The 20,644-nt window shown below is 41.6% G+C and overlaps 1 protein-coding gene across 3 annotated transcripts in view; it reads right to left on the bottom strand.

Moving 5' to 3' along the window:
- ADAM9 (ADAM metallopeptidase domain 9) overlaps positions 1-20,644 on the bottom strand; it is a 269,190-nt gene that overhangs the window by 39,229 nt on the left and 209,317 nt on the right. The window contains exons 4-7 of one of the 3 annotated variants that reach the window (XM_056570918.1): positions 11,316-11,394; positions 7,939-8,015; positions 3,676-3,865; positions 1,398-1,463 (exon numbers count right to left, since the gene is read on the bottom strand). The exons of the other annotated variants lie outside the window; for them this stretch is intronic. Of the exons in view, the coding sequence (XP_056426893.1) occupies positions 1,398-1,463; positions 3,676-3,865; positions 7,939-8,015; positions 11,316-11,394 (412 nt within the window). The remainder of the gene's footprint in view (positions 1-1,397; positions 1,464-3,675; positions 3,866-7,938; positions 8,016-11,315; positions 11,395-20,644) is intronic. 3 annotated transcript variants of the gene reach the window in all.

Below are 20,644 nucleotides of genomic sequence, written 5' to 3'. Positions count from 1 at the left end.
ATGCTGCCGACAGATTCTATGTTTTCATGAAAGTTAGAATAAATGCTTTATGTCACCAAGTGCTGCAAAATAAAACGTATAGGATGCCACTCAAGTGCATAAAGTGTGGTCTACTGGTAAGTCTGGCCGAAATGGAGAGTGGCCCGACCGCGATCTCCAAAATGGGGCCCGACTATTCCCTTGATCAACTGTTCACAGCAGTGATGGCCCCCACTTAGCCAATCACTGACTGACACTCAACACCACAGCGGCCATTGATTGACTGAGCGGCCTGTCAAGATATGACGCTCCAGTCTAGACAATGCTCTGTGAGCTGCATCTGCAGATGAAAATATCTCTTTTATGTTATTATAATGGATCAATTTGGAGTCCAGGCTGTTCCGCTCACAGAGCATTTTCAAACAGGGCATGCAACGACAAACTTAGTAGAGTATACTTGCACAATTTTTATTTATTTTTTGCACAAAAATTATTTTTACACATAAATAGAACAAATCTATCTCTGCACACTAAGCCCTGCCCCCCTCCCCAAGTGTAAAAATGATGAAGTGCAAAACAGTAATGCAAAAACAATAACAAATGAGGCGCACAGCCCCTCAAGACAGAAAACCACTGGAAAACACGTAAAAAAACACTGACAAAAACATTGATAAATGCTCCACAAAGTATACTACAAAGTTGTAGAACCTTCCATTTACACAGTGACTTTGCTTTATCTTTAGAGAACCAGAAAAGAAAAAACAAAGATTATGTGGGAGATCCATAAATCAGCCTAAAACCCTAATTGTCTGGTTTTTACCATAGCAACCAATCACAGCTCAGCTTTCCAGTCTTAACAAGCTCTGGTAAAGTGAAAGTTGAGCTGTGATTGGTTGCTGTGGTAAAAAAAAACAAAAAAAAAAAACAGACAATTAGGGTTCCAGGTTGATTGATAAATGAGGACCTATAGGCGGAAATTTATCAAAACCTGTGCAGAGGAAAGGTTGACCAAGTTGCCCATAGCATCCAATCAGATTGTTTCTTTCACTTTTCAGAGGCCTTTTTAAAAATGAAAGAAGCGATCTGATTGGTTGCTATGGGCAACTGGGCAACAATTCCTCTGCACAAGTTTTGCTAAATCTCCCCCATAGTCTGTATGAGATACACATACAATACATGTAATAATATAATCTGCTATTCATTACTACAGTGTGTCCCAACCAGGGTGCCTCCAGCTGTTGCAAAACTACAACTCCCAGCATGTCCGGACAGCCAAGACTTTTGTTGTTTCCAATCCTGTCTGTTAGTGTAGGCGCACACTCCCCCTGCTGAATGTTGGGGCACAGGCGGCAGGGAGGGGGTGATATTTATTTAGCCATGTAGTGTACATGCCAAAGATAAAAACTTCCACAACTTACCCTTTCCTTGTCCACCACCAGGAACAGTTCCACATATCTTGTCTGGGGCAGGACGGCCCGCTTCTTCTAGAGACAAAAGAACAAAACTGCTATTACATAGGGACACATACATTACAGGCAGACTATTACACAGTCCACCACAGGCAGACTATTACACAGTCCACCACAGGCAGACTATTACACAGTCCACCACAGGCAGACTATTACACAGTCCACCACAGGCAGACTATTACACAGTCCACCACAGGCAGACTATTACACAGTCCACCACAGGCAGACTATTACACAGTCCACCACAGGCAGACTATTACACAGTCCACCACAGGCAGACTATTACACAGTCCACCACAGGCAGACTATTACACAGTCCACCACAGGCAGACTATTACACAGTCCACCACAGGCAGACTATTACACAGTCCACCACAGGCAGACTATTACACAGTACACCACAGGCAGACTATTACACAGTACACTAGAGATGAGCGAACTTACAGTAAATTCGATTCATCACGAACTTCTCGGCTCAGCAGTTGATGACTTATCCTGCGTAAATTAGTTCAGCCTTCAGGTGCTCCGGTGGGCAGGAAAAGGTGGATACATTCCTAGGAAAGTCTACTAGGACTGTATCCACCTTTTCCAGCCCATCGGAGCACCTGCAAGCTGAACTAATTAATGCAGGAAAAGTCATCAACTGCCGAGCCGAGAAGTTCGTGACGAATCGAATTTACTGTAAATTCGCTCATCTCTACAGTACACCACAGGCAAACTATTGCACACGCCCATCACAGGCACACGTCCATAGACAAACATCTTCTCTAAGGGGGAGATTTATCAAAATCTGTGGAGAAGCAAAGTTGCCCAGTTGCCCATAGCAACCAATCCGATCGCTTCTTTCATTTTTCAGAGGCCTTGTTAAGAATGAAAGAAGCAATCTGATTGGTTGCTATGGGCAACTGAACAACTTTGCCTGTCCACTGGTTTTGATAAATCTCCTCCTATGAGTATAAATGAGCCACAAAGAGCCCATAACAATCATTGCTACTGAACAAATTAGCTCCGGTCTAGACTTGGAACATTTATTTGCCGCAAATTTGCAACCAGACTTTACAATTGACATGTTTCTGTTTCAAAATGTTGCCGTAGGTCAATTTCCATGCAGAAAAATTCTGGAGCTTGTGTACGAGTTCTGTATTCCCCTTAGGATTTTACCTGTGCAAATCCGTATAGAAAATCTGCGGCCTTGTGGACCTGCCCTTATAGTATGTCAAATTTCCATTATGAGAAATAGCAGCGTCACTTGCTTCCACATAGGCATCATCTTCTGATTGAGTTCAGCAAAAGTTTATTTAATTTGGCATGAAAAGTGCTCTAAATTACTATTGGCGCCAACCCAAGGAAAAAAGAGGTCATAAAGAGAAGACGTCGTCTATATACACTGCAGCCCGGTCCTAGAATAGGATTACTAAAAGGCAGCGTTTGCCAACCAGTGTGCCTCCGATTGTTGCAAAACTACAACTCCCAGGACGCCCGGACAGCCTTTGGCTGTCCGGGCATACTGGGGGTTGTAGTTTTGCAACTGCTGAAGGGACATCGGATTGGAAACACTGCAACGTAAAACCAATTTGCACCAATGCTAGAACATTGCAAGGAAATCTCCAAGCGGAATTCCGGGGGCAAATATTTTGTAGTAAGAACGTAGTTGAGACTTGCTCAAATATTTGCATAAAAAAACGAAACAAAAACACCACAGGAAACTTTGTGTTTCATAGAAAGCTGGGTGACAACCAATATGGCCTCCAATATATCTCCATTAGCAACAACCGGAGGCACACTGGTTGGCAAACGCTGCCTTTTAGTAATCATATTATAGGATCGGGCTGCATTGCTTATGGGAGTGCCGGATATACCATATCAATGGCATGGAGAACTGGGGCCCCCAATTCTGGAGTTTGCAATGGGGTCCCAGCGATCAGACACTTATCTCCTAGCCTGTGGATAGGGGACAAGTTTTTAGTTGCTGAAGTACCCATTAAAGGATCAAATATTGACATATAGAAGCTACCTCCAATAGGTAGTACTAGGGAGACAGTTTTCTTCCTTCTGGAAGAGATCTAAAATACATGCAGGATTTTAGGAAAGCTTGGTCCAACCAGATCTTGGTTGTCATCCAGTATAAAGAGAAAAATCGAGCAACATCCCCTGTAGGAAGTGTAACAACACTGGTAGTCACCCAGGACTGGATAGGGGAAGTAATTCATGAGAGTTTTTCGCTTACCCGGCGCAGTAGTTCAGTCATGCTGGGAGAGTGGTTGTGCTGACTCTCATGACCCTCTTCCGGACTGGATACTCCGCACGCCATCGGCTCCTGCTTCACATCTTCAAGGCGATAAATAAGGTGTTGAAAGTTGGAAGACGGCTGAAGGGGCTCGATGCCATAGCTTCCATTACTCAGGTGTAGTAGGCCCCTGGCACAAGTAGAGAGGATCATAGTGTCAGTATTGCTATACAATCAGTCGTCTCTTGTTTTAATCTAAATAAAGCTTATTGAATGTCCAATCCATTACCGATCTCTTTGTTGTATGAGCGGAGAAGGTGTAGGGTAATGACAGCAGCTATGAGCACGTAACAAAAATGGTGGGTGGCTTGTTCAGCTGAAAGATTCCTTCTGATCCCCCCCATACACTCTATCCTGTGTTCTCAATGGGGAGAGGAAATTCTGTGTGCAGAAGCTTCCTCTGAAATTGCAACTTAACGTCTGTGGCAGAGTAAAGGAGAAGTATCATGGAAGAAAACGTATCCCCTATCCAAAGAATAGGAAATAAGATTTAGAACGCAGGGGGCCAAACCGCTGGGACCCCCCATGATCTCCTGCTCTCCCTAGGAATGGACGACACCGCCCCCCCCCCATGTATCTCTATGGGAGAGCCATTTGGCTATCTCTGGCTATTCCATAGAAATACATGGAGGGGGCATGTCAGCCATTGCTTAGGGAGGTACTTAACTTGCTCCATTCCCTGGGAAAGCAGGGGCCCCATGCATGAGATCACGGTCAGACCCCCCGCATTCTAAAACTAATCTTCTATACTTTGAATAGGGGATAAGTATTTTTTTGCATGATACTTCTCCTTTAAGCCCCGTCACATTCACTGCAGTGCGGTGCTGGGGCTTTTCCAGAACACGTTCAATGTTCCAGTGGAATCCAATACGGAACTTTAAACATTTGAACTGTGACATTGACCTTAGGGCCCATGCACACTACAATATTTTCTACTTCGAAATTTTGGCGCAGCAGAGTCCCATAGCTGTCAATGGGACTCAATGGGATTCTATGGGACTCACACTTTGGAATTTTCACAGCAGAATTTTCTCGCTGCCAAAATGTATCCCCCGAAATAATGAACATGTGTATTTGTTCGGTGGAATACTGAGCAAAACTAATCATTCAAAAATATGTTCATTTCATATCACAGTCACATGACATTTGGCTAGCTGGTACTACACTAATGGTTGCTTGCATGAACGGCTTTCGTCAATGATTGCTTCATATAGTTATTCAACAAATATTAAAAAATAAATAAATAAAATAAAATCTGTGTATAGGCATTTTGCCCAGAAATGTAGGACCTCACCCAAAATTCTCTGTTTTTAACTGCAGGAAAACACCACCCATGTGCATGAATGTAGAGGTGCATCTCGCTCAGAATAAAGGGAAACGTATCTTACTTTTCTAATGTAGTCAGCAATAAGGCAGCACAGCCCAAAAATAAAAATAAATAAAATGACAATGCTTAAAAATAAATAAAAAGAGAAAAAAAATGAAACCTCTCAATGAGCCTTAAAGGGGTACTCAGGTGGAAAACATTTTTTTTTTTTTTTAAATCAACTGGTGCCAGAAAGATAAACAGATTTGTAAATTACTTCTATTAAAAAATCTTTACCCTTCTAGTACTTTTTAGCAGCTGTATGCTACAGAGGAAATTATTTTCTTTTCGAATTTCTTTTTTGTCTTGTCCACATTGCTCTCTGCTGACACCTCTGTCCTTGTCAGGAACTGTCCAGAGCAGCATAGGTTTGCAATGGGGATTTTCTCCTGCTCCGGACAGTTCCTGATACGGGCATCAGGTGTCAGCAGAGAGCACTGTGGACAAGACAAAAAAGAAATTCAAAAAGAAAATAATTTCCTCTGTAGCATATAGCTGCTAAAAAGTACTGGAAGGATAAAGATTTTTTTAATAGAAGTCATTTACAAATCTTTCAAATCTTTCTGGCACCAGTTGATTTAAAAAAAAAAAAAAAATAAATAAATAATAATGTTTTCCACCGCAGTACCCCTTTAAAATACATATATAATACAGGATAGTTTTAGATCGTGGGGGGTAGCGGCTCTCCCCTGGATCGCAGCGGTGGCCGACACATCCCCTCCATACATCTCTATGGGAGAGCGGTTCGGCTATCTGTGGCTCTCCCATAGAAAAGTATTGGGGGGGGGGGGGGGGTCTGGTAAAACAAAGATGATCCATTTATAGTACAGAATTAATCTCTGGTTAACCAGGTTATCAGGCAGTACAATAAACATATATAATATATTATATAAAAAGTTACAACATAAAACACACACACACACAAAAAAATGATATATATTTCTTGCGGAAATAAAGTGCAAAGTAAAAAAAAAAAAAATCCAAAAGGATTCGAGATTTATTCATTTTTGGAATCTATTCATACAATTTGTAGGGACCGTTTCCAGGATGATTCATTTTAAATTGTCTGGGTTTTTATTATGTTTAATAGTAAAATGTCTTGACGCGCTGTGAATCATGTAACCATTCTTAATATTAGAGCCCCGGTCTAATACGTTTTTTATTTGCTTTCCTGTGAATGTGAATTACAATATGTGGGCTGCACTGTGGGTCATGGGGAAGATTTATCAAAACCTGTCCAGAGGAAAAGTTGCTGAGTTGCCCATAGCAACCAATCAGATCGCTTCTTTCATTTTTGAAAAGGCCTCTGAAAAATGAAAGCAGCAATCTGATTGGTTGCTATGGGCAACTCAGCAACGTTTCCTCAGGACATGTGTTGATAAATCTCCCCATGTTACAGTGTTTACATACAGTACTATTAAAACATACTAAAAACCCAGACAATGTAAAACATATCATCCTGGAAACAGTGTATGAATAGATACCAAAAACTAATAAATCGGGAATCCTTTTGGATTTAATACACTTGGCACTTTATTTCTGCAACATATCAATGAGACCATTGAGAATACTCGCTGATATATTTTTATCTTTTAACAATTGTGTTTTGTTTTATACCTTTTGATATATTTGATATGATTATGTATGTTTTATTTCCCAATTAGCTGGTTAACCAGGGGTTAATTCTGTACTATATATGGATCGTCTATGTCAGTGGTCTCCAAACTGCGGCCCTCCAGATGTTGCAAAACTACAATTCCCAGCATGCCCGGACAGCCTTTGGCTGTCCGGGCATGCTGGGAGTTGTAGTTTTGCAACATCTGGAGGGCCGCAGTTTGGAGACCACTGGTCTATGTTTTACCTGCACATGCCTGAGGAAGCGGCTGGCAGCCACAAAACGTGTGGTATTCTGGGTAATAAACCTGTTTGTTTTTTCCCTGAACCTTGTTCTGTAAATCCCCCTGCTGTTTGGAGGAACTCCAACCAAAACCACCTGTGGTAAGTGCTTAAAAGGGGTACTCCAGTGGAAATTATTATTATTATTATTTATTTATTTTTTTTATTATTATTTTTTTTAATCAACTTATGCCAGAAAGTTAAACACATTTGTAAATTACTTCTATTGAAAAAAAAAAAAAAAATCTTTCTCTTTCCAGTCCTTTTGAGCGTCTATATACTACAGAGGAAATTTTCTTCTTTTTTGGATTTCTTTTCTGTCTGACCACAGTGCTCTCTGCTGACACCAGAGTAGGAGAAAATCCCCATAGCAAACATATGCTGCTCTGGACAGTTCCTAAAATGGTGTCAGCAAAGAGCACTGTGTTCGTGACAGAAAGAAATCCAAAAAAAGAAAAGAATTTCCCCTGTAGTATACAGATGCTAATAAGTACTGAAAGGTTTAAGATTTTTTTTAATAGACGCAATTTACAAATCTGTTTAAAGTTCTGGCGCCAGTTGATTAAAAAAATATGTACCCCTTTAACTACATACAGTGGTTGCTTAGGCTTCTTTCACACTGCCGATAGGACACGGCAGTGTGGTGGTCGTGGGCGGGGCCCAGGGGAATAGCGGGAGGAAAAAAAAAAAAATACTGCTTGCGCCATCTTTTTCTCCCGCTACTGCTGCTGAAAAACAGCGGTGCCCGACGGACCCTATTGACTATGGGGTCCATCAGGACCCACTGTTGCCCCTTTTTTTCCCCCAAAAACAGCACTGCGCCTCTCTGCAGGTTGTGTGTGGTATTACAACTCTGTTTCATTCACTTCAATGTAACTGAGCTGCTTCTCTACAATAGGTGCATTGTAACCCTGGTTATGCAGGATTAAGACTATTATTACCTTAGACCTGAGCAAGTGCTGATGGCTACCCGGGACTCAGGATATCCTTCTGCATAGCCCTGGTAATGGCACAGGTCCTGAGGGTACATAAAGGAGACAATAAGATGACTGCAGGACAGATCCAATGGACATCAACCATTCATCCCATCACCCAGACAGAAGAAATAGTACAGGGAAGAAAACCATTATGTGAGGTTTTGTACGTTTGCCCAATGACAAAGAAATGATCGGTCTATAATTTTATAGGTTGGTTTATTTGGACAGTGAGACAGAATAACAACAATAAATCCAGAAAATAAATGCATTCCACACAAGTTATGAATATGTTATGAATATGTATTCAGGTAATGTAGGAGCACTACATTACCGGAAAAAAAAGATTTTGATATGTAGTAGAAACATATCAAAAGTTTTGTTCATTGGGATCTGAAAGTTCAGACCCCAAACATATTTGAAAGGGGTACTCTGTCCCTAGATATCTTATCCCCTATGAAAAGGGTAGGGGATAAGATGTCTGATCACGGGGGTCTTGCCGCTGGGGACCCCGGCAGTTTCGGCTGAGGCACCCCAAACATCCAATGCACTGACCAAGGTTCTGGCGATGCAAGGCAGAGGCTCGTGACATCATGGTCACGCCCCGCTTGTGATGTCACGACCGTGCCCCCTCAATGCAAGTCTATAGGCGGGGGCGTGACGGCATTGAGGAGACGTGGCCGTGACATCACGAGCGGGGTGTCCGGCACTGTACCCGACGCTCTAAACGAATGCCTGGTGCAGCAGGGAGGTAGCGGGGGTCACCAGCATCAGACATCTTGTCCCCTAGATACCCTTTTAAGAAGGAGTCAGGGGACGTGCGCTCTTGGTGCGTTCTCTCCCATGTCATGTGACCAGACAGACTCAATGCAAGTTTATGGGTCTGTTGAGGTCTTGGACACACAGCTAATTTCCAGAATGAACAGGATCTATGGAGGGATTGGTCACTGACTGGCGCTCAGAGGACCCTCTTAATAGAAGGGAATCCCTTTAAACCCATCCTGGAACTGAACATTCAGCTATTCACACCATAGAGCCGGTCATTCTAGAAAACAGTGGTGGTTCATGATCACTGACTTCACCAATGTGATTTACACACATCTACCTATGTTGTAGCAAAAGATTCTTTTCAGTGTGATTTCCCATTTTACTCTTCATATAAAAATTCAGAGACAAAAGTAATGCTGAATCAGCAAGATACGACGACAGGAAATCTTCTTCACCCTCCAGGTCATCCAGTCACTCTCCATGTACGGCGCTGACCATTAAACTCTATTATTCCTTTCCCTTCTACCAGTTCCGGCAGTGTCGCTGACGACAGGACGTATGTACGGCACACAATGTACTTTGCATCCTGAGTCTAATAACAGGTTAATGATCAGGGCAGAAAAATAACACGACCAGTGTGGAAGGAAATCTATGACCCGTGATGGGTGACCTCTGACCTGAATACATCAACAATAAAAGGGAAATGCACAGCATGACTTCATTATATCCCTGCTATCCACACATTGCAGCATAGCCAGGCCCCCTGGAGACCATGTGACTTATGACATATTTTCTCTAGTCGCATGGAATGCTGGGAAAGGTCAGAGACAAGAGTAAAATAAAGACCTGCACTACAACTAGAATACCAATACAAAGGATAGAGTATAAGATGTTAGATCTCCAGCGCAGCACCCAGTCATTCGGTGCACGGAGTGAACTCCGCTCCGTGCCCGATGACTGGCAATGTGGCCACCACGCCCCCTCCATTCACATCTACGAGAGGAGGCATACCGGCTATGCACTAGACGTCACATCCCCTACCATTGACATGAATGGAGGGGGCGAGGCGTGGTGTCAGGAACGCAGAAGCTGCAAGTTTCCGTCTTCCTGATGTTGCCGCTGCCGGCAAGGAGATGGCAGGGTCCCCAGCGGTGGGCCCCCGCGATCTAACATCTTATTCCCTAACCTTTGGATAGGGGATAAGATCTTTGCGGCAGAGTACCCCTTTAACAGCGGCCATCAGTGCACACATGGGGGGAGATTTATTAAAACCTGCGTAGAGGAAGAGTGGAGCAGTTACCCAGAGCAACAAGATTTCTTCTTTTATCTCTCAGAGGCCTTTTTAAAAAAAAAAAAAAATTTAAAAAAAGAGAAAGAAGCGATCTGATTGGTTGGTATGGGCAATGGCACCGCTCTTCCTCTACACTGGTTTTGGTCAAGCTACGTAACAGAATGAAAAAACTTCCAGATGCGGGCAAGACAAGCCGGCGACCACTCGGACATGTGTCGGCTTGATAGACTGCAACGTATTTCAGAGCGGATTCCGAAGAAAGAACGAACATGTTCATTCCTTCAACGGAGTCTGCGGTCCGGAAATTTCCACAGCGGAATGTCTGCCGCGGAAACTCTGTAGTGTGAATGGATCAGCAGGATTCCATTGAGAATAATGGGAGGCTGCTGTACCGTATTTTTCCAAGTGAAATTCCGGAGTGGAATTCTGGAAAATCAGTAGTGTGAATGCGGCCTTATACCTTCTCTTGCCCTTGAAGAAAGAAGCCGGCCATATCACCCTCAAGAACAAATTTCTGCCTCTGACACTGATGTGAACATAGCCTTATCCAGTGTTACCCAACCAGTGTGCCTCCAGCTGTTGAAAAACTACAACTCCCAGCATGCCCGGAAAGCCTTTGGCTGTCCGGGCATGCTGGGAGTTGTAGTTTTGCATGAACTGGAGGCACCCTGGTTGGGTAACCGTGGTCTAATCTGTAGAGCAGCCATGGTGGATCACACAGTGATATGTAACTAGACAGATCGCATTACCAGGGTTGCAGCCAGTGTGATTTTTCACCCTGTATTCTTTGTGACTAGATTTCAAGGTACCTGATTTGTATGTATATTTGCATGCTTTGCTTTGAATTTGTTATGTCCACAACTCGAAAATCATGTTCCGGAAACCCAGAATTCTTTTTATTGCCAGTATACAAAACACAGTGATGGTCTTTGCTTGCTCTAGACCAATATTCTCCAACCTGTAGCTGTCTGGCTCTTGCAAAACTATAACCCCCATCATGCCTTGTTTTGAAATAGCTGGACGGCCACAGGTTGGAGAACACTGCTGTAGGACATCAATGGGATATCCTTAAATCCTTATATCTGCAAATAGGTAAAGAACAAAAGTCTAAGATCAGTGTTTCCCAACCAGTGTGCCTTCAGGGAATTGTAGTTTTGCAACAGCTGGAGGTGCAATGGCTGGGAAATACTGGTCTTAGACATTGTTCTTTACCTATTTGAAGATATGACCATGAAGATCTTACTCGGCAAACAAAAAATGTCAGTGTTACTCTATATACACACACCTGCTTGTGAAGCGGGCTCGCCAGTCTGGTCCCATTTTCTGCATATGTATAGACTGTGAAATCTTTGGCTAATAAATCTCTGTAAAACAAAATACAGAAAAAAAAAATTTTTCAAGAAAAATATACAAATCTCTAAAAAAACAAACAAAAAAAAAACAAAAAAAATCTTTTTTTTAAATTATTTAAAAGAAAAAATATAAATGTTATATCATATATATATACATACACAGTGCAGACCAAAAGTTTGGACACACCTTCTCATTCAGTGTTTTCTTTATTTTCATGACTATGAAAATTGTAGATTCACACTGAAGGCATCAAAACTATGAATTAACACATGTGGAATTGTATACATAACAAAAGAGTGTGAAACAACTGAAAATGTCATATTCTAGGTTCTTCAAAGTAGCCAACTTTTGCTTTGATTACTGCTTTGCACACTCTTGGCATTCTCTTGTTGAGATTCAAGAGGTAGTCACCTGAAATGGTTTTCACTTCACAGGTGTGCTGGTGTGGAGGAGGAGGTGTGATGGTGTGGGGGGGGCTTTGCTGGTGACACTGTTGGGGATTTATTCAAAATTGAAGGCATACTGAACCAGCATGGCTACCACATCATCTTGCAGCGGCTGCTATTCCATCCGGTTTGCGTTTAGTTGGACCATGATTTATTTTTCAACAGGACAATGACCCCAAACACCTCCAGGCTGTGTGAGGGCTATTTGACCAAGAAGGAGAGTGATGGGGTGCTGCGCCAGATGACCTGGCCTCCACAGTCACCGGACCTGAACCCAATCGAGATGGTTTGGGGTGAGCTGGACCGCAGAGTGAAGGCAAAAAGGGCCAACAAGTCCTAAGCATCTCTGGGAACTCCTTCAAGACTGTTGGAAGACCATTTCAGGTGACTACCTCTTGTGCAAAGCAGTAATCAAAGCAAAAGGTGGCTAGAATCTAGAATATGACATATTTTCACACTTTTTTGTTATGTATATAATTCCATGTGTTAATTCATAGTTTTGATGCCTTCAGTGTGAATCTACAATTTTCATAGTCATGAAAATAAAGAAAACTCTGAATGAGAAGGTGTGTCCAAACTTTTGGTCTGTACTGTATATATATATATATTAGATATATACACACATACATCACAGTATATATCACAATTTTTATATTAAATTACTACAAATAAAAAGCTTTAGTTATTTATAAAAAATAAAAAAAATCAGTCTTCTCCAATACCTGTCCACATCCTTGTTCACAGGGGGCTGATGCGGACTGATATGAGTGCTGATCAAGTAGATTGGCGCTTATTTTAGGTGCTTATTACACTGGGCGATTAGCACACGGATCACTCTCTGGATCAGTCGTGTGGTCCAAATGGCTCTCATCAAAGAGAAGAAACAAATGTGTTATTAGCGTCCTTTAGATAAAGCTGAAATGATGGTTGAACCTACTGCTTACAGCAGGACTAGAAAATAACCTGAAATGTATGGGGGTAGCCAGACTCCTTTTTTATGGAAGATTTTATGGGAAGGAGAAGGATTGGGCAGTTGGATTTACATGGGTACTGTCACTTAAAAAAAAATTTTTTTGACAAGTAGTAAAGACATGTAAAAAGCTTTGATCGGTCGGGGTCTGAGTATTTAGACCATGACCTATTGCTAGATCTAGCTGAAAGAAGAGCATGCTTAGCAAGATAAGCTTACAATGTAAGTCTATGGGATTGTCTCGGTCAGCCGTACTTTTCTCCCTGCTCGTTCTAACACACACCGATCCTTTAGGACATGTTTAAAGTTATTTTAAAGTGACAGGTACATTTTAAACATGGCCGATCTTATTTTTAATTAGGAAGATAAGCCGCTGCCAGAGCAGCCTGGCAGCGAGTTACTCCCCCCTATTCAGAACACATGGATAAGCATGCATGTGTATATGGAGATTGTGAGGAACAGCTGTGGGCTATGTAAGGTCCGGTTCACACCACCGTTCAGCTCCATCCAATGGAGTTCTTTTACAGGGTCTGTTCGGCACTAAAAAACTGAGCCCAATGGGTCCTTTGCACAACAGACACCATAGGATACAGGTGGATCCCATTAACTTGAATTAGGGTCCGTCTGGTGTCTGAGAGGAAAAATAAAAAATAAAACACCTGCAGCTTTTTTCTTTCCGCTGTTTGGCCTGTCGAGTGTGATATCCAGTCAATAAGTGGATTTTTTTTTTTTTTTACTTGGTGGTGGGGTTACTGTTGCATTCATATGAAAAGGTGTATTCTGGAGATATATATATATATATATATATATATATATATTTATTTATATATATATATATATATATATATATATATATATATATATATATATATATATATATATATTTATTTATTTATATATATATATATATATATATATATATATATATATATATATATATATATATATATATATAAAACTCAACGTGTGTGTATGTGTATATATATATGTATGTGTGTATGTTCCAGCATCACGTCCAAACTGCTAAAGATATTAACATGAAGCTTGGCCACATGTTACTTATATGTCAGCAACAAACATAGGATAGGTAATTTAACCCTTACTCACCCCCATTTGCCAGGGGTGGGGTTTATGTTTAAAGTCCCATACAAGTCAATGGGAAATATATGTTACTGCATAACTTCCAAACGGCTGGAGATATTTCGATAATACTTGGTCACATGTTACTTATATGTCCACTTAAAATATAGGATAGTTAATTTAACCCTTAACTACCCCGATTTGTGAGGGTCGGGGGTTTAGTTTAAAGTCCCATGCAAATCAATGGGAAATTTATGTTCCCACATAACTTCCGTACGGCTGGAGATATTTCAATAACTGGTACACATATTACGGGTCGGGATATGAAGTCAAAAGCTTCCTCCTTTGTTTACTCTCCTCCCCAACAAGGATTAGGAAGGGAAAAAAAACGGGCAACGCCGGGTACTCAGCTAGTGTGTCTATAAGTGTGTATAAGTGTGTATAAGTGTGTATAAGTGTGTATAAGTGTGTATAAGTGTGTATAAGTGTGTATATATATATATATATATATATATATATATATATATATATATATGTATATATATATATGAACCAAAGAAAAGACGAACAGGCGGCACTCCAGCATAGTAATAAATTCAAAGTGATGTTTTATTGACCTATAGTGCAACGTTTCAACCCACTCAATGGGGGTCTTTTTCAAGCACGTTGCACTATGGGTACATAAAACATCACTTTGAGTTTATTACTACGCTGTAGTGCCGACTGTTCGTCTTTTCTTTGGTTCATTTGATTTAATATATATATATCTCTCTCTCTCTCCGCTACTGATTGGCTGAGCAGGAAGGTCCAAGTGCTGGTGCCGACACAAGAACTTGCTTGCAAAGGAGACCAACACAGAGACAGTGCTGGCAACAGGGAGCAAGGAGAGTAGGTATAGGGATTGATATATATATATATATATATATATATATATATATATATATATATTTATTTATTTAACTGCGCCCAGAGCATATAGAAGAAGAAGAAGAAAAAAAAAAATGATCTGATATTGCTCTTTAGCAGCTGCAATGAATCCAAGAAGTTTCGACCTTTGAAAAGCATGTGACAAATGACACAGGATTATTACTGTACAGATAAAAGTTGATGATTGTACGAAAAGAAAACATAAATATAACAGTAAACTGCTAGGATCCAGTGTCAACGTAGTTTAGTTTTAGTCATACGGATATATTTAGTTTTAGTCTCATTTTAGTCGACTGTCATAAGATTTTAGTGAAAACGGTTATTTTACACAACATTTGGTCCATTTATTTCAATGGAGCATACTGGCAATGTGTCCAAACACGATACGAATGGGGGGGGGGGGGCGCAACATGGCCTGCCCATTCATTGCTTGGACCTACAGCAAACATCCAAGGTCCTGAATTTGGAACGGAGGGGATCCAAACCCATCTGCCCAAGCAGGGCCCTTAGATACAGGTATAGGGCAATGAATTGAAACTTTGCCCTGGATGAAGGAAAGCCTAGCCACAAATCTGCCTGCTCTATTTAGAACAGTGGTCCCAAACTGTGGCCCTCCTATTGTTGCAAAACCTCAACTCCCAGCATGCCCGGACAGCCGTTGGCTGTCCGGGCATGCTGGGAGTTGAAGTTCTGCAACATCTGGAGGGCCACAGTTTGAGACCACTGCTTTAAAGGCATGACTAAATAGAAGGCCCGATAAAAATGCCAGGCACGTGCCAAGAGAGATTAGCTATGTCTTCAATAATACGCATTTTAAGCAATTTTCATTGTGATTTGCAGGTAACGGAATCTGAGAAGGCAACATGAGGAGGTGCTGTCCATCTTCCAAGTCTCATCAGCCCTTGTCTCCTCAATGGCCCCTTTATCCAACAATCACACAGACTCTCAGCTCATGTACTTAATAGACCATCCATGCGTTAATCTTCGTTAACTCCTTCCTGACACTCCTTTTCTTTTAACACCCATCATTTTAGGATTTTATCCACTGATATATTTGTATTAGGGCTAACTTTTTACTTTATTATTACTATATAATGTATTATAAAAATTAATATTTGTGGGGCAAAAGTGAAAAAAAAAAAAAAAAGTTGCGAGGTAATACTTTTTTTCGGTGTTCACCATACGGTAAAACTGACATGCTAAATTTATTTAAGGGGTCAGTGCAATTCAAATGATTCATTTAAAGAGTACCTGTCAGATCCCAGTACTTCATCCTGATCATGTGCATGTAATATTTATATATCTCTATCCCCCATATAAAAAAAAAAAAAAAACTACAAACTAAAAAAAAAAAAAGCATTTTACAGCAGCTCAATGTCTTTTCAATTGTCTCAAATGGTTAGGGCGTGTCTTTCTCTTGCCTGCACTGTGATGACTCCTCCCTCACTCTGCTGACTCACTGCTGGCAGCGAGCCTAGCAGCCCTGCTCTGTAACCATTTACTCTCTTGTTTTATACTGTACACACACTGATTATTGGAGATTTCCTGTACTCTACCACCAAAGACAATATGGTGAGTGTATAACTTACATCTTCCTATGTCTTTCATGATTCCCTTTAAAGGGGTTGTGCGCTGCCCTGCAGTTCGGAGCTCCGTTCACAGCGTCCGGAAGTTCATTACTCCGAACGCTGTGTGCGGGCTTCCGTGTTCGCAGCCGCCGGGCGTGACGTCACGCCCGGCCCCTTCGTGACGTCACGCCCGCCCCCTTCGTGACGTCACGCCCGCCCCCTTCGTGACGTCACGCCCGCCCGCCCCCTCAACGAAAGTCTATGGGAAGGGGGCGCGACCGCTGTCACGCCCCCTTCCCATAGACTTTGGTAGAGGGGGCGGGCGTGACGTCACAAGGGGACGGGCGGGACGTCACGAAGGGGCCAGGCGTGACGTCGCGAAGGGGCCGGGCGTGACGTCGCGAACACGGAAGGGGCCGGGCGGCTGCGAACACGGAAGCCAGCACACATCGTTCGGAGTAATGAACTTCCGGACGCTGTGAGCGGAGCTCCGAACTGCAGGGCAGCGCACAGCCCCTTTAAAATGATGAATTGTTATTTACATAAAACCTGAAAAACCTGTAGATGCTCAGTGAAATTTCAATGTTAACATAAGATTCTATGTAAAATGACCTCAGCACAAATGGAAGTAACTCTTCATAGTAATTGTTAGAAGAGATTACCCCCTCCATCACCCGATGCCGCATGTGTCCCCATAACAATAGAAGCTACAGCACCCTTATAAGTAATCACATACAGGGTCACTGTCAGCACTAGACGCCAAGGCCCACTGGGCTTAGGGGGGCTTCTATTGATCTTCATGAGCATGTAATGCCATTTTCCCCTTCCATAGTAGACTTCGGTTTTGGATCATGTTTATAACAACAACAACAAAAAAAGAAGTGATACAAAGTTTCCATACTTTCCAACAGTTTGGGTTTTTATGGTACAATCCTGTGAACCAGGACACAAGAAGTGCAACCAAAAAGGTAGACATTAACGGATTTGGACTCCATTTCTTCAGTGTGAAGCCAAAAAATTTGGAGTCCTGATGCCATAACACTACATTATATAAAGTGATTTATAATAGAAGACCATATAATGACAGATATCCATAAAACCCACCGATCCTCCTCAAGAAAGCGACAACAGATGCCATACTGTCCACAGCAAAGGGAGTCCATGTTTACTCTTTTTAATAGAATTCAGAACACTGAAATAAATTTCTGATTAGCCGCCAACTATTACATCATTTTTTCCTGTGAAACTTTTAAGAAGTGTTCCAAGATGTTCCAAGAAAGACAGAAAACAAGTCATGTCAGGATCCTTAAAGGGGTTATACAGGAAAAAACTTTTTTTTATATATATCAACTGACTCCAGAAAGTTAAACAGATTTGTAAATGACTTCTATTACAAAAACGTAATCCTTTCAGTACTTACGACCTGCTGAAGTTGAGTTGTTCTTTTCTGTCTAAGTCCTCTCTGATGACACCTGTCTCGGGAACTGTCCAGAGTAGAAGCAAATCCCCATAGCAAACCTCTTCTGCTCTGTGCAGTTCTCTAAACAAGCAGAGATGTCAGCAGAGAGCACTGTTTCCAGACAGAAAAGAATAACTCAACTTCAGCAGTTGATAATTATTGGAAGGATTAAGATTTTTTTAATAAAAGTAATTTACAAATCTGTTTAACTTTCTGGAGCCAGTTGATATATATAAAAAAAAAATGTTTCCCCCTGGAATACCCCTTTAAAGGGGTACTCCACTGCTTAGTATTTGGAACAAACTGTTCCGAACGCTGGAGCCGGGAGCTCGTGATGCCATAGCCCCGCTCCATCATGACGTCACACCCCGCCCCGTCAATGCAAGTCTATGGGAGGGGGCGTGACGGCTGTCATGCCCCCTCCCATAGACTTGCATTGAGGGGGTGGGGCGTGACATCATGATGGGGCGAGGCTATGATGTCACAAGCTCCCGACTCCAGTGTTTGGAACAGTTTGTTCCAAACGCTGAGCAGCGGAGTACCCCTTTAAGCTCTCTCTGAACCAGACACCAAAACGTGTTATCAAGGTCTACAAAGGGGATGTCCTACAACCTAATCCAGACCATGACCTGACCATGTAAAGTAATGGATATATTAAAGTATTTCAAAAAAACATTTCACAAGTCAAAAGTTTTGATCGGTTGGTGTCCCAGCACTGAGGCCCCAACCGATCAAAACATTTAACATACCTGCGGCATGTAAAAGTTTTTTTTTCGAAATGACAAGTACACGGAGCATCAAATAGTGGCCCTTGTTATAGTGATTATAAGGGCCAAGTTGTGATATTATGTGACTGGGTAAGAGCAATTCAAAAACAGCAGCTCTTGTAGGATGTTTCCAATATCCTGTGGTTACTACTTACTAAAAGTGGTCCAAAAAAGGAGAATTGGTGAACGGTGACAGAGTCATTGCTGCACAAAGCTCATTGAGGGGTTGTGAATAAAAGCTATAACATTGGGTTGGATACCAAAGAAGAGCTGCTGTAAAGCAGACTGCTGAAAAACATTGCGTCTGGCTAGGATATAAAAGGTGTCAGGACACACAGGACATCGTACCTTGCTGAAAATGGGGCTCCATAGCCACAGACCAGTCAGGTGGTGATGGTGACCCCTGTCCATCACTGAAAATGGTTACCATGGGCAAAAGTATCAGAAATGGAAGAAGGTCTGATAATAGTTATGATGTGGATGGCTGGGAGCATGTGTCACTTTAAATTGTTCAAGAATGGTTTTAAGGGGTATTCCAGGAAAAAGTATATATTTTTTTTTTAATATCAACTGGCTCCAGAAAGTTAAACAGATTTGTAAATTACTTCTATTAAAAAAATCTTAATCTTTTCAATAATTATCAGCTGCTGAAGTTGAGTTGCTGTTTTCTGTCTGACACCAGTGCTCTCTGCTGACATCTCTGCTTGTCTCGGGAACTGCACAGAGTAGAAGAGGTTTGCTATGGGGATTTGCTTCTAAACTGGGCGGTTCCCGAGACACGTGTCATCAGAGAGCACTTAGACAGAAAAGAACAACTCAACTTCTTCAGCTCAGAAGTACTGAAAGGATTAAGATTTTTTAATAGAAGTAATTTACAAATCTGTTTAACTTTCTGTAGCCAATCGATATATAAAAAAAAAAGTTTTTTTCCTGGATAACCCCTTTAAGGAACATAAAAAAAATAAAATAAAGGTTCAAGTTGGTGCCCAGGCTTCCAAATTTCCTGGATCGTAGTCCAATCTGATCGGGCCTCTGTAGATTGTGCTCGAAAAACACCTTTGATCCATGGAGGCCGCACCTCACAACTTACAGGACTTCTAAGGTTATGCTTCTAACATATTGGTGCCAGATACAGCGGGACCCCTCCAGAGGTCTTGTGGAGTCCATGCCTCAAAGGGTCTGTACTGTTTTGGTGGCATGAGGCAAAACAACACAACTCCACTGAAACACTTTTTTTTTTTTTCTATCAACTGGTGCCAGAAAGTTAAACAGATTTGTAAATGACTTCTATTAAAAAAAAAATCTTAATCCTTCCAGTACTTAGCTGCTGAAGTTTTTTTTTTTTATATATATATTTCCTTTCTGCCTTACCACAGTGCTCTCTGCTGACACCTCTGTCCATTTTAGGAACTGTCCAGAGTAGGAGCAAATCCCCATAGAAAACCTATCCTGCTCCTGACAGTTCCTAAAATGGACAGAGGTGTCAGCAGAGAGCACTGTGGTCAGACAGAAAGGAAATTCAAAAAGAAAAGAACTTCCTGTGGATCATAACAGCAGCTGAAAAGTACTGGAAGGATGAAGTTTTTTTTTTTTTTTTTTTTTTTTTTTTTTTTATAGAAGCAATTTAGAAATCTGTTTAACTTTCTGGCACCAAGTTGATTTAAAAAATTTTCAACCCAAAACCAAACTTTTCCCTAACCACGGACAGTTTTGCTTTGTTCATACAATCGGCCAGCATTCTGAAAATGTAGCAGAATGGATGCTGCAAATATGAACACGGTCATAATAGCCTGAGGATCTGTCATCTGAGGGATGACTGACCTTCTAGAGTAGGAGTGCTAGGCAGTGATGAGGGCGATGGGAGTATAGGGCAACACGACAATATGACAATTACTTTTTAAGACAACAACTCTGTTTAAAATACAAGTAGTCTCGCATTAAATAAGATAACCACCATCTAGGCTCACGCTGGCTCTCCGGGCATGCTGGGAGTTGTAGCTTTGAAACAGCTGGAGGCACACTGGTTGGGAAATACTGCATTAGA

Source organism: Hyla sarda, chromosome 4, assembly GCF_029499605.1.
Source record: "Hyla sarda isolate aHylSar1 chromosome 4, aHylSar1.hap1, whole genome shotgun sequence".
Lineage (NCBI taxonomy): Eukaryota > Metazoa > Chordata > Amphibia > Anura > Hylidae > Hyla > Hyla sarda.
This window is presented reverse-complemented; position numbering and strand designations above follow the sequence as displayed.